The sequence below is a fragment of the Clinocottus analis genome, unplaced genomic scaffold (genome assembly GCF_023055335.1).
Source record: "Clinocottus analis isolate CAN_PGR_092001 unplaced genomic scaffold, fCliAna1.0.p SCAF_86, whole genome shotgun sequence".
In the NCBI taxonomy this organism is placed as follows: domain Eukaryota; kingdom Metazoa; phylum Chordata; class Actinopteri; order Perciformes; family Cottidae; genus Clinocottus; species Clinocottus analis.
In genome coordinates, this window is record NW_027176247.1 from 1,089 (window position 1) to 15,000 (window position 13,912).

Genomic DNA, 13,912 nt, shown 5'->3' on the forward strand with positions numbered 1-13,912 from the left:
AAGAAGAAGAAGAAGAAGAAGAAGAAGAAGAAGAAGAAGAAGAAGAAGAAGAAGAAGAAGAAGAAGAAGAAAGAAGAAGCTGTTCTTCTTCTTCTCTTGGAATTTAAAGTGCGCTCCTCCTGTCCTCCCTGTCCTCCTCCTCCCGGTCCTCCTCCTGCTCCCTCTCCTCCTCCTCCTGCCTCCTCCTCCTCCTCCTCCCGGTCCTCCCGGTCCTCCCGCCCGCCATGGGCTCGGTCCTGCCCGGCTCTCTGGGCTCGTCTCTGGGCCTGAAGCCCGGGTTCGCGGCCCCCAGCTGTGCCTCGCGGACCTCATCACCTCGGACGTCCTGCAGCAGCTTCCTGTACGGCCGCTGGCGGCACGCGCTCGGGGACAGCAGCACGCGCGCAGCAGCTGCAGCACGAGGAGCAAGCGCGCGCCGGGCGCGAGCCCCAAGACCGCCCCTTCACCGCCGAGGTGCTCGCGCAGTCCTTCTCCGGAGGTCAGTGACGTCACGCGATTAAGCAATTACATGTCTTTAAATGTCCATTAATGACTTCGAGTCCGAGCGACGTGTTCACATGAAAGACTTTATTAATAATTCATAATTAATTACTTTATTAGTTATTATTCTCTTAAAATGTATTTTTATATTTTGTTTTTATCTCATGAATATTTTATGTTTGATATAAAAGATAAAATAATAACCTGATCAAATGAACATGTTTCTGTACATTTATTATTATTATTTTTTTTCATTATGTTCTTAAATGTGAACAAAACGAATCAACAGTTGTAAATTAGTTTAATATTAATCAGTTCGCTTGACCAGAAAAATTATTTACTTTATGTATTTATTGTGTCACTTTTTAGGAACAGAAAAAATAATCTAAACCCCAATAAATAAATAAAACAAATCAAAACAAATAACAAATAACATAAATAAAAGTAGCAGAGTTAATATAATTCTTGATATTAATGATCAATAACATTAAAGCTTTGGTGTTCATCCAGTCATTCACTTATTTGTATTAATTCATTACTTAATTTTGTATTAATTCATTACTTATTAAATGATTTATTAATAATAATTCTACCGGTTTATATAATAATTATTTTGTAATAATCATAGAAACATCAGCTCGCGCGTTGAAGGAACGAAATCATTTTATTAAGAAGGAGAGCGGCCTCCTTCGGTTCCGCTCTTCTTCTCCTTCTCTCGTTAATTAAGTCGTTTCAGCGTGAAGTTCGTTTCTGTTTGGGATGAACTTCGTTCGGAACAATTCGGTAGAGCCCGAAGGTCCCGGTCTCTAGACGGGTCCCGGTCTCTAGACTGGTCCCAGTCTCTAAACGGGTTCCGGTCTCTAGACGGGTCCCCAGTCTCTAAACGGGTTCCGGTCTCTAGACGGGTCCCGGTCTTTAGACGGGTCCCGGTCTCTAGACGGGTCCCGGTCTTTAGACGGGTCCCGGTCTCTAGACGGGTCCCGGTCCCGAAACGAGTCCCGGTCTCTAGACGGGTCCCGGTCCTCTCGGGTCCGCTCGTGTGAACGGGATCCTGCAGCATTCATGAGCTTTTCTTCTCTTTCTTCTCTTTCTTCTCTTTCTTCTCTTTCTCCTCCTCTGGGTTAAACTCTCTTAATCTCTCCTTCATCTTCATCTTCATCTCTTTTCTCCTCTACGTCACTTTCAGTTTCACGGTCCGCACGCGCCGTGAAACTCGACGAGACGTCTCGTGACGACACGTGACTTCATCCTGCTGCTCCTGCTCGGCCCAGACCTCCTCCTTCTCTTCTTCCTCCTCTTCCTCCAAACCTTATATTTAAATACACTTTTACATAACCACTTCATTCCGTGCACTTCATCCTCATCTTCACTTTTAGAGTTTCAACCTTCTTCTTCTTCTTCTTCTTCTTCTTCTTCTTCTTCTTCTTTTTCTTCTCTTCTTCTTCTTCTTCTTCTTCTTTTTCTTCTTCTTCTTCTTCTTCTTCTTCTTCTTCTTCTTCTTCTTCTTCTTCTTCTTTATGATTTAAAAAAGTGTAAAATTCGTAAATTTCTTTAATTCTATTTATTGATTTCTGTTTGATTCTTTTGCTGTAAAAGTCTAATGTCGCGCGCCGCGCGCGTGTGTGTGTGTGTGTGTGTGTGTGTGTGTGTGTGTGTGTGTTCAGAGGTCCACAAGTTGTCCAGTCTGGTTCTCCCCAGCGAGGTGATCATCGCTCAGAGTTCGGTTCCAGGTACTTTATTAATTTCTCTTCATGTCTGTTTTTAGTATTACTGTTATTTGTTATTATTATTAGGGACCCTGTTGCAATAAATAGTGTAATAAATAGTATAATCTGCAGTATAATCTGTCCCTATAATAAATAGTATAATCTACAGTATAATCTGTAGTATAATAATAATAATAATAATAATAATAATAATAATAATATAATAATGATGATGATAATAAATAGTAAAATCCGCAGTATAATCTGTAGTATTCGTGTCTTTCAGGAGAAGGTTTGGGTATTTTCTCCAAAACGTGGATCAAAGCAGGAACGGAGATGGGACCGTTCACCGGACGGCTGATTGCCCCTGAACACATCGACCAGTATAAGAACAACAACCTCATGTGGGAGGTAAACAACAACAACAACAACAACATTCAATTCATATACATATAGTACAAGAACAACAACCTCACGTGGGAGGTAAACAACAACAACAACAACAACAACATCAACATGTGGCGCAGGTGTTCAACGAGGACGGCAGCGTGCGCTACTTCATCGACGCCAGCCAGGAGGCGCAGCGCAGCTGGATGACGTACATCAAGTGCGCGCGCAACGAGCAGGAGCAGAACCTGGAGGTGGTGCAGGTCGGCAGCAGCGTGTTCTACAAGGCCGTGGAGGTCAGTGTGTGTGTGTGTGTGTGTGTGTGTGTTTTAGACTGCAGGAGTGTGTTGCCCCCTGCTGGTGGACAGCAGGAGGGCGCTTTGTGTTGACAGCTGCTGGTGATTGACAGCTGCTGGTGATTGACAGCTGCTGGTGATTGACAGCTGCTGGTGATTGACAGCTGCTTTCCTCCCCAGACCGTCCCCCCGGACCAGGAGCTGCTGGTCTGGTACGGGAACTCACACAACACATTCCTGGGAATACCCGGGATCCCCGGAGGAGACGAGGACCAGAAGAAGAGCAAGACGGGTACGAGGATGGATCTATTGATCTGTTGATCTGTTGATCTGTTGATCAGAAACATTCACAGTGGTGGAATGTAAAGTGATCATTTATGTATTTATTATCTCATAATGATCATTACATTTATATTATTTAGTTTTGAATGATAAAGTAATCTTTTAATGTGACATCATTTTAAACCCCTCCTCCTCTTCCTCCTCCTCCTAGATGAGTTCCACACCTGTGAAGGCTCCTCCTCCTGCTCTTCCTCGTCCTCCACCTCTTCCTCCTCCTCTTCTTCCTCCTCTTCCTCCTCCTCCACCAGCCTGGGGCGCATGCGCTGCGTCATCTGCCACCGCGGCTTCAACTCGCGCAGCAACCTGCGCTCGCACATGCGCATTCACACGCTGGACAAGCCGTTCGTGTGTCGCTTCTGCAGCCGGCGCTTCAGCCAGTCGTCCACGTTGCGCAACCACGTGCGCCTGCACACGGGCGAGCGGCCCTACAAGTGTCACGTGTGCCAGTCCGCCTACTCGCAGCTGGCCGGGCTGCGCGCGCACCAGAAGAGCGCGCGCCACCGGCCCACCGGGGGGGCCGCCGGGGGCGGGGCCGCGGGAGGGGGCGGGGGGCCGGGTCCTCTTCCTCATCTTCCTCTTCCTCCTGCTGCTCACCCGCCGCAGCTCACCTCCATGCCTCACCCTGCAGCCCTGCACCACATGCCCACCATGGTGCTGTGAGAGAGAGAGAGAGAGAGAGAGAGAGGGAGAGAGAGAGAGAGAGAGAGAGAGAGAGAGAGAGAGAGAGAGAGAGAGAGAGAGAGAGAGAGATCTTTAACCTAATATAAACTTGAATATTTAAAGGCAGTGAGACAGGTAAACTCCATCATGGAGGAAGATGATGATGATGATGATGATGACTCAGAAGGTGGCCTCCTTGTGACGTTTGTAAATTATATGCATGGACACTGGTGGAACAGGTGCATGATGGGACGTGGGTTCTCCTGTGACTCTGGTGTCGATCACGATGTTATGCTTTGGTTTGCATGCTACTGGTTCTGTTAAAGGTTGTGATGTGTGTTGACCACTGGGTCTAGAACCCTAGAACAATGGGTCTAGAACCCTAGAACAATGGGTCTAGAACCCTAGAACACTAGGTGTTGCTACAGTCAGAGCTAACAGGTTAGCATGCATGATGCTAACATGTTAGATGTTGAGACCCTGAAGTTCAGACTATTGTTAAACATTAGCTTGTAATACATGCTACGAGGATGACGTGTGTTTGTGATCCATGTGCTAACCAGCAGCTCTTCACTGAGACCGTCTGAGGGAAAGAAGAGCCAAAATGGAGGAAGATAAAGTTTCAGAGTTCACTTTACTGAAGCTGCTCCAGAGTCCAGATCTAGTTTACACTGCGCGGAGTCCGTGCTCCCAACTCTGGAAGGTACTGCGCCATTAGCAGTCAAGCTAGCTAGCTGGGAGTGCTAGTAGGTCTGTCTGTGGGTCCACAGTGCTGCTTTGCGCGTTTAGCTTCAATTAGCTTTACGAAAAACATCTAGAAGCGCAAACTCCTTGGTTAGATTCAGGAAAACATTGTCGTATAATCTGGAGTATAATCTGCAGTATAATCTGTGTAAAATAACTCATTTGGATCCCTCACATTTTCTCAGAGGGTGTGTCGTAAAATTGGCATTAATGCTAACGTGAGTGGCAATTTTAGCTTTAACCGGAGTGCTCACATCAACTTTAACGTTAGTGCTAATGTTAGCTTTGACATTGGGGCTAACGCTATCTTGAACATTAGTGCTAACATTAGCTTACACCATGTTTAGAATCGTATCAATGTTCGTGTCCATTTCTTGAAGTATTATTGGGCATTGATAGCACTTTAGTAAAGTAAAGATACAGTAGCCTCCAAGCTAGCACTTTAGCATTCACCTTGTTGTTGATTTAGAATCTTGTGATAAACTAAATTGTACCTTGATAGCTAGTTCCATGCTAACGCTAACACAATGTGCAGCAACTCTCAGCACTAAAATGTAAGCCTCCAATAGCTTGCCGTGCGGTAAACGTGATGCTAATGTATTAGCACAAAGCACCAAAGTATCTTTTGGGACTTTCCTCAGCGTTAGCTACATGCTAGCATGTTAGCCTTCTTATGATTGAACAACTAGCAAAAAACTCACCTGGTTCCTTTTTAAAAAAGCACATCACTTAATAAAATAGGTAGAGCCTGAAATGTATCTTATTCTATTATTAATATTAATATTCTATTATTGGTTCGTGGGTCGAGACCCAAATTGGGCCTCAGTTCTGTTCTGTGGACACCTGTTATAAAATATTAGAACCCAGCGTCTGATCTCTGTAAATGTTTCTACATGACTTCTGTTTAAATATGTTGTTCATAATTAAAGAAATGAGATATTAGAACCGTTCTCTTCATGTGATGTAAATAATAAACAAAGAAAAGAATGTGAATATAAACATGAGATGTGCTTCATGCCCAGAATATAATTCAACTGTCACTTTATCTGCGTAGATGTATGAGGTCACATGTTGATTATGACGTTGTATTTGAGCCTCTGTGCTCATAATAAAGTATTTACTTCACTCCGCTGTACTTCTACTTCATTATACTACATCTCACAGGAAGATACTATGATCTCTCTAGTGGGGTAACATGGTACTATGATCTCTCTAGTGGGGTAACATGGTACTATGATCTCTCTAGTGGGGTAGTATAGTACTATGATCTCTCTAGTGGGATAGTATAGTACTATGATCTCTCTAGTGGGATAGTATAGTACTATGATCTCTCTAGTGGGATAGTATAGTACTATGATCTCTCTAGTGGGGTAACATGGTACTATGATCTCTCTAGTGGGGTAATATAGTACTATGATCTCTCTAGTGGGGTAACATGGTACTATGATCTCTCTAGTGGGGTAGTATAGTACTATGATCTCTCTAGTGGGATAGTATAGTACTATGATCTCTCTAGTGGGGTAACATGGTACTATGATCTCTCTAGTGGGATAGTATAGTACTATGATCTCTCTAGTGGGGTAGTATAGTACTATGATCTCTCTAGTGGGGTAGTATAGTACTATGATCTCTCTAGTGGGGTAACATGGTACTATGATCTCTCTAGTGGGGTAACATGGTACTATGATCTCTCTAGTGGGGTAGTATAGTACTATGATCTCTCTAGTGGGGTAGTATAGTACTATGATCTCTCTAGTGGGGTAGTATAGTACTATGGTCTCTCCAGTGGAGTACTATGATACTATGGTACTATGGTACTAGTATCTGTGTTCACACCGAACGCGACGCGAATTTGACGCGCGACCAGATTCCATATGACGTCAATGCAAACACGCGCCGCGGGGCGAAAAATCGTTTTTTTCGTCGGGCGGCGCGAAATGAGCGTTTGACGCGGCGCGAATTCGCGTGAGCTCAAATATCCCAACTCCTGCGAAAAAATCGCGTGAGTCATAGCCGCGTCAGCCAATCAGCGTTGAGAAGCTCCGCCCATCGCCGTCGCTGATTTAAACTGCTGACGGACCCCCGGAAGAAGCGCTGACAGCGGCCGTCATTCAGACGCTGTTCTGGGACTAAAGATAAAAATATGAACCCAGACATTATGGAGTTTGATGTTCACACGATGTGGAGTTTACACAACAAGTATCAAACGGGACTAGTGGTTATTTCTATGGTGAATGGAGGAAACGGTAACGTAACACCAGACGTAGTTCCTGAGGGTGAAATTCACGAAGCTGTGTGCGGCTACGATGCTGTTATGAACCCAAACAGAGGGCCGTTTCATGTTCCCACGTGTTGTGACTTCCACAACAATTATGAAGCAGAACTACTGGTTATTTCTTCCGTAGTCAATAGCGGAGACGATCGCTATTTTCATTGAGGGAAGTGAAGCCGATAAGCCACGCCCCCAATCGCGCCGCGTTTGGTGTGAACATCCTTTTATTGTCAAGCGAGGAAACTGACACGGCAGCGACGCGAATACCGGGTCAGTCCGGTGTGAACACAGCATTAGTTCTGTTGGTGCTCCTGACGCCTCCGCGGGGTCAGGGCTCCCCCTGGTGGCCGAGCTCAGTGGTGCAGGCCGCACTTCCTGTCACACTGGGTTTCTCTGCTCTCGTTGACTCCTCCTCTTCCTGTTCTCCTGTAAACGTGGAGGTTCTTCTTCTTCTGCGGAAACATGTGAGGTTCTCCACAGAGAACACAGAACACAGTGATGTCACACTGAACATTAGTGATCACAATGATCACTTGAATTCACTCTAAGTATATTTAAGTACTTTATACAAATGATTTGTTCCATCTGTATATTTTATTTCATTCGATCTGTAAATGTAATATTCTTTTTTTTACCGCAAATTTGCCACCGCTATTATACTTGCCACTAACTGTGACCTCAAATGGGGAACAGAGTCAACATCACTCTTGTGTAAGAACAGAAAACACAGACTGAGTCAACTCACCTTTGGGACACACACACACACACACACACACACACACACACACACACACACACACACACACACACACACAGTAGTTGATCAGTAGCTCATAACGGCCCCTCAACTCTTCTTCCCGTCAGTGTGTCCTCGTCCTCGTCAGGATGAAGGTGTGTGTCCTCCTCGTGTGTGTGTGTGTGTGTGTGTGTGAACTCTGCTGCAGGACGCAGGCTCAGTCCGGATCGTAAGTCACCTTTTCCCTTTATTATTAATAACACTATTATTATCTTATTATTAATAACACTATTATCTGATGGTTATTAGGTGATGTATTAATGTTGTAATGTTGTACTTGTAGGCCAGGCCTTGTAGTACTAGTACTTGTGGTGCAGTACTTGAGATGCAGGTAGCATTGGTAGCTGCTCTCTGATTGGTCCTCTGAGCCAGAGGAGTAGGGCGTGTCCCAGTAGCTGCTCTCTGATTGGTCCTCCCCCTCAGGTATCTGATCACCGCTCCTCTCTCCCTGCGCCTCGACGCCGTGGAGACGGTTCTGCTGCAGCTGTTCGGGTTCCCGGGCGAGGTGATGGTCCACGTGTTCCTGAAGACCTCCATGGCCCCGGACCACCAGATCCTGGCCCAGGAGGTCGTGACCCTCAACGCCCAGAACCACCACCAGGCCGCCGCCCAGGTCCAGGTGAGACACACACACACACACACACACACACTCACACAGGTGAGGCGGCCTCTTCTCAGGAGGCGGGGTCTCTTCCTGTCTGCAGCTGCGCCCGGCTCAGCTGGGGAAGGGAGTGGGTCATGTGATCCTGCACGTCCAATCAGCAGCCATCAACCAGCACCTGTCCGTGTCCGTCAGCCGCACCAACGGCTTCCTGTTCCTGCAGACCGACAAGCCGCTGTACACGCCGCAGCAGAGCGGTGAGACCCACAATGCATCAGCCCCTCAGAGCCGCTGTCCCACAATGCATCAGCCCCTCAGAGCCGCTGTCCCACAATGCATCAGCCCCTCAGAGCCGCTGTCCCACACATTAATGTGTGTGTGTGTGTGTGTGTGTGTGTGTGTGTGTGTGTGTGTGTGTGTGTGTGTGTGTGTGTGTAGTTAAAGTCAGGGCGTTCTCTCTGAATCAGGAACTGAATCCGGCTAATCGCAGCGTCTTCCTGACCTTCAAGGTGAGGAATGACCTTCAGCGTCATGTTGACCTTCATATCAGAATCAGACCACTGACCTCCTCCTCTTCCTCCTCCTCCTCCTCTTCCTCCTCTTCCTCCAGGATCCTGATCAGACCACAGTAGACATTGTGGAGATGTTTGATGTGAACAATGGAATCCCGTCGATGCAAAACCCGTTTAAGATCCCCGTCAACCCGAAGTGAGAGCTTCTACTGGGATCATGTGATTCCAGGTTGTTTACCATGTGATTCCAGGTTGTTTACCATGTGATTCCAGGTTGTTTATCAAGTGATTCCAGGTTGTTTACCATGTGATTCCAGGTTGTTTACCATGTGATTCCAGGTTGTTTACCATGTGATTCCAGGTTGTTTACCATGTGATTCCAGGTTGTTTATCATGTGATTCCAGGTTGTTTATAAAGTGATTCCAGGTTGTTTATCAAGTGATTCCAGGTTGTTTATCAAGTGATTCCAGGTTGTTTATCAAGTGATTCCAGGTTGTTTATCATGTGATTCCAGGTTGTTTATCAAGTGATTACAGGTTGTTTATCATGTGATTCCAGGTTGTTTATCAATTGATTCCAGGTTGTTTATCAAGTGATTCCAGGTTGTTTATCATGTGATTCCAGGTTGTTTATCATGTGATTCCAGGTTGTTTATCATGTGATTCCAGGTTGTTTATCAATTGATTCCAGGTTGTTTATCAAGTGATTCCAGGTTGTTTATCATGTGATTCCAGGTTGTTTATCATGTGATTCCAGGTTGTTTATCATGTGATTCCAGGTTGGGGATTTGGAGCATCGAAGCTTCGTACTCTGAGGATTTCACGACGGCAGCGAGAGCCGACTTTGAAGTGAAGGAATATGGTAACAAACACTTCCTCAGGTACCGAACAGGTGAAGCTCAGCTGGAATAAAGAGTGTAAAGCTCTCACTGTCTCCCACCAGTTCTTCCCAGTTTCCACATCCACTTGGAACCAGAAGCTAACTTCGTTAGCTACGGAAGCTTCAGCCGCTTCACCTTCAAGGTGTCGGCCAGGTGAGGCACCAGCCGGCGTCACGTTCAGGTACCAGAGCTCAGCGCTCCCGCAGGTTGAACCCGGGGTAACCAGGTGCACGTGTTCCAGGTACGTGCACGGGGCGCCGGTGGTTGAGGGGGAAGTGTTCCTGCGCTACGGCTACGTTAGCGGCACGGACGCGCCGGTCATCCTGCCGAGCTCGGTCCGAAAGGAGAGAGTAAGAGTTCATGTAGAAAATCTTTATATTCTCTCTCTCTCTCTCTCTCTACATATATATATATATATATATATATATATATATATATATATATATATATATATATATATATATATATATATATATATATATATATATGAGTTAGGAGTTTGCTGCAGTACAGTTACCTTACAGCCTGAGCTTTTCCTTCCTGTGTCCTTCAGTTGTCGTCGACAGGTGAGGTGGACGTGACGGTGAACATGGAGAAGGTCCTTTCCAAACACGATGGACCCAAAGACCTCAACAGTCTGGCGGGGAAGTACCTGTACATCGCTGTGCTGCTGCAGGAGGACACAGGTACGCGTCCCGAGTCTCCAACCGAAGATTGAAGGGTCTTAAACCTGACATTTAGAGCCTTAAACCTTGACATTTAGAGCCTTAACCCTGACATTTAAAGTCTTAAACCTGACATTTAGAGCCTTAAACCTGACATTTAGAGCCTTAACCCTGACATTTAAAGTCTTAAACCTGACATTTAGAGCCTTAAACCTGACATTTAGAGCCTTAAACCTGACATTCAGAGTCTTAAACCTGACATTTAAAGTCTCAAACCTGACATTTAGAGCCTTAAACCTGACATTCAGAGTCTTGAACCTGACATTTATAGCCTTAAACCTGACATTTAAAGTCTTAAACCTGACATTTATAGCCTTAAACCTGACATTTAAAGTCTTAAACCTGACATTTAGAGCCTTAAACCTGACATTCAGAGTCTTAAACCTGACATTTATAGCCTTAAACCTGACATTTAGAGCCTTAAACCTGACATTCAGAGTCTTGAACCTGACATTTAGAGTCTTGAACCTGACATTTAGAGTCTTGAACCTGACATTTAGAGCCTTAAACCTGACATTCAGAGTCTTGAACCTGACATTTAGAGTCTTGAACCTGACATGTAACAGGTGCCCCCCCCCCTCGCCCCCGCTCTCAGGTGGAATCACTCAGGAGGCGGAGTTTGCTGCAGTGAAGTTTGTCAAATCACCTTACAGCCTGAGCCTGGTGTCCACGCCCCCTTTCATCAAACCTGGACTTCCTTATCACATCCAGGTGAGTCCAGACCGTCACACCTGCTTCACCTGCTTCATGGTTCAGGCTCAGAGGGATGTTTGGCTTCAGCCTCTAAACAGGTGATCTGTGATTGGTTTGCAGGTGCTGGTGAAGGATCACCTGGACAAACCGGTGAACCGGGTGCAGGTGCGTCTGGTGGAGCACCGGCTGTTCAAACAGGTGGAGCAGAGCGAGGAGCTGCCCTGCACCGGCAGCAGCGGCAGCCAATCACACGGCCTCGCCTTCTTTATCTGCAACACGCCCAGGGAAGGGATCAGAGCAGTGCTGAAGGTGAGGAGGAGGAGGAAGAGGAAGAGGAAGAGGAGGAAGAGGAGCAAGAAAAGGAGGAGGAGGAGGAGGAGGAGGAGGAGGAAGAGGAGGAAAAGGAAGAGGAGGAGGAGGAGGAGGAAGAGGAGGACATCATGTCTACTTTGCCAGTACTTCATGTCTTGTTGTGTTCATTGTTTACACGTTATTTAATACATTCTTGTAAAATGTTTACTGATTGTTGACTTGTTGTTGTTTACTTGTTGTCTTCCCGTCGTGGACACAGTTCCAGACGGCGGACTCCTCCCTCCCAGCAGCCAGTCAGGCCAGCCTGAGTCTGGAGGCGTCGGCCTACCACTCCCCGAACCGCCGCTACCTGTACATCGACCCGCCGCTGCCCGGCGTCGGCCTGAAGGTCGGTCAACACGCCAGCATCCAGGTGTACTCGGCCACGCCCACCTACCTGCCCGTCAGAGCGCTCAGCTACCTGGTGAGGACGCACAGCGGACGATGACGTCGTCGTTGTTTGTCCTGCTATTGTAGTTACCACAATGCCCCGCCCCTTCCACCATGCCCCTCCCCCTGACCTCTATGCCCCTCCCCCAGGTGCTCTCCAGGGGTAAGGTGGTGGGCTTCGGCAGCCAGGACTTCGTCTCCGACGGCAACAAGCAGACGGTGAGGTTCCAGGTGACGGTTGCCATGGTGCCGTCCATCCGGCTGCTGGTCTACTACATCCTGTACGGGGGCGGAGCCAACGAGCTGGTGGCCGACTCCGTGTGGCTGGAGGTCAGAGACACGTGTGTCAACGGGCTCCAGGTACAGACACACACACACACACACACACACACACACACACACACACACATCCTATCATTAGTCCTTGAACACTAATGGTGTGTGTGTGTGTGTGTGTGTGTGTGTGTGTGTGTGTGTGTGTGTGTGTGTGTGTGTGTGTGTGAGTCAGACTCGTCTGTCTCATGACAGTCGAGTCTACAAACCAAAGGAAAACCTCCGTCTGGACATCCGGACCAATCAGGACGGGCTGGTCGCTCTGTCGGCTGTTGACTCCGCCCTCTACGCGCTGAGACCCAACCACAGGGACCCGGTCACGCAGGTACCTCCCCCTGCACCTGCAGGGGCGTGTCCTGTACATAGACACACATATAGATAGATACATATCTATATTCACATACACTAGCAGCGGCCCGGCAGTAACAGGAAGTACGGTGGCCTGCAGGTTCTGCGTCACCTGGAGCAAAGCGATCAGGGCTGCGGCGGCGGCGGCGGCAGAGACGGCGCAGACGTGTTCCGATTGGCCGGCCTCACCTTCATCACCAACGCCAACGCCCAGCCGTCACGCAGCAGTACGACGCCCAATCCATCAATCAATCAATCAATCAATCAATCAATGAATCAATCAATTAATAAGTGTTTTTGTGTGTGTGTGTGTGTGTGTGTGTGTGTGTGTGTGTGTGTGTGTGTGTGTGCAGTGGCGGCGTGCACAGCAGCTGTGCGTGTAAAGCGAGCTCTGACTGAAGAGGAGAAGACAAAGAAAGGTGAGACTCCACCTGTCACTCACTTCTCTGGAGGTCTTTTGTTATACAGAACACAAGTGTTCAAGTGCACAAGTGTTCAAGTGTTCAAGTGCACAAGTGTTCAAGTGCACAAGTGTTCAAGTGCACAAGTGCACAAGTGTTCAAGTGCACAAGTGTTCAAGTGCACAAGTGTTCAAGTGCACAAGTGTTCAAGTGCACAAGTGTTCAAGTGTTCAAGTGCACAAGTGTTCAAGTGTTCAAGTGTACAGGTGTTCAAAATGAAGCCGTCAAACAGCCCCGTTCTGTTAAGACTGGACAGGAAACATGACATCATGACACCAGGAGGTAACGGTGACATCATGACACCAGGAGGTAACGGTGACATCATGACACCAGGAGGTAACGGTGACATCATGACACCAAGAGGTAACGGTGACATCATGACACCAGGAGGTAACGGTGACATCATGACACCAGGAGGTAACGGTGACATCATGACACCAGGAGGTAACGGTGACATCATGACACCAGGAGGTAACGGTGCCATCATGACACCAGGAGGTAACGGTGACATCATGACACCAGGAGGTAACGGTGACATCATGACACCAGGAGGTAACGGTGCCATCATGACACCAGGAGGTAACGGTGCCATCATGACACCAGGAGGTAACGGTGCCATCATGACACCAGGAGGTAACGGTGACATCATGACACCAGGAGGTAACGGTGCCATCATGACACCAGGAGGTAACGGTGCCTCTCTCCGTCTGTCCAGTGCGCAGCTATCGGCGTCTGGGTGCCTGCTGTGAACACGGCATGAAGTACATCCCAAAGAGTATGACCTGCAGTAAGTTCGCCCTGCAGATGTTCAGGAAGCATCTTGACTGTAGAAAGGTCTTCACAGAATGCTGTGAGTTCCTCCAGCAGAACCTGGACCAGGACCAGGACCGCATCCTGGGACGCCACGGTCAGTCCTGTCTTCTTTATGGACCTT

At 47.4% G+C, this 13,912-nt stretch overlaps 1 protein-coding gene and 1 pseudogene across 1 annotated transcript in view; both read left to right on the forward strand.

Moving 5' to 3' along the window:
- Positions 1-224: 224 nt before the first annotated feature.
- LOC137780718 (PR domain zinc finger protein 12-like) lies at positions 225-3,873 on the forward strand (annotated as a pseudogene).
- A 3,899-nt stretch (positions 3,874-7,772) lies between these two features.
- Positions 7,773-13,912, forward strand: part of c5 (complement component 5) — a 14,514-nt gene continuing 8,374 nt past the window's right edge. The window contains exons 1-17 of the mRNA XM_068568903.1: positions 7,773-7,852; positions 8,107-8,302; positions 8,388-8,541; positions 8,723-8,793; positions 8,895-8,992; positions 9,576-9,658; positions 9,740-9,830; positions 9,919-10,027; positions 10,231-10,363; positions 10,998-11,113; positions 11,216-11,404; positions 11,667-11,870; positions 11,987-12,196; positions 12,345-12,494; positions 12,618-12,744; positions 12,871-12,936; positions 13,694-13,885. Of these exons, the coding sequence (XP_068425004.1) occupies positions 7,773-7,852; positions 8,107-8,302; positions 8,388-8,541; positions 8,723-8,793; positions 8,895-8,992; positions 9,576-9,658; positions 9,740-9,830; positions 9,919-10,027; positions 10,231-10,363; positions 10,998-11,113; positions 11,216-11,404; positions 11,667-11,870; positions 11,987-12,196; positions 12,345-12,494; positions 12,618-12,744; positions 12,871-12,936; positions 13,694-13,885 (2,269 nt within the window). The remainder of the gene's footprint in view (positions 7,853-8,106; positions 8,303-8,387; positions 8,542-8,722; positions 8,794-8,894; positions 8,993-9,575; positions 9,659-9,739; positions 9,831-9,918; positions 10,028-10,230; positions 10,364-10,997; positions 11,114-11,215; positions 11,405-11,666; positions 11,871-11,986; positions 12,197-12,344; positions 12,495-12,617; positions 12,745-12,870; positions 12,937-13,693; positions 13,886-13,912) is intronic.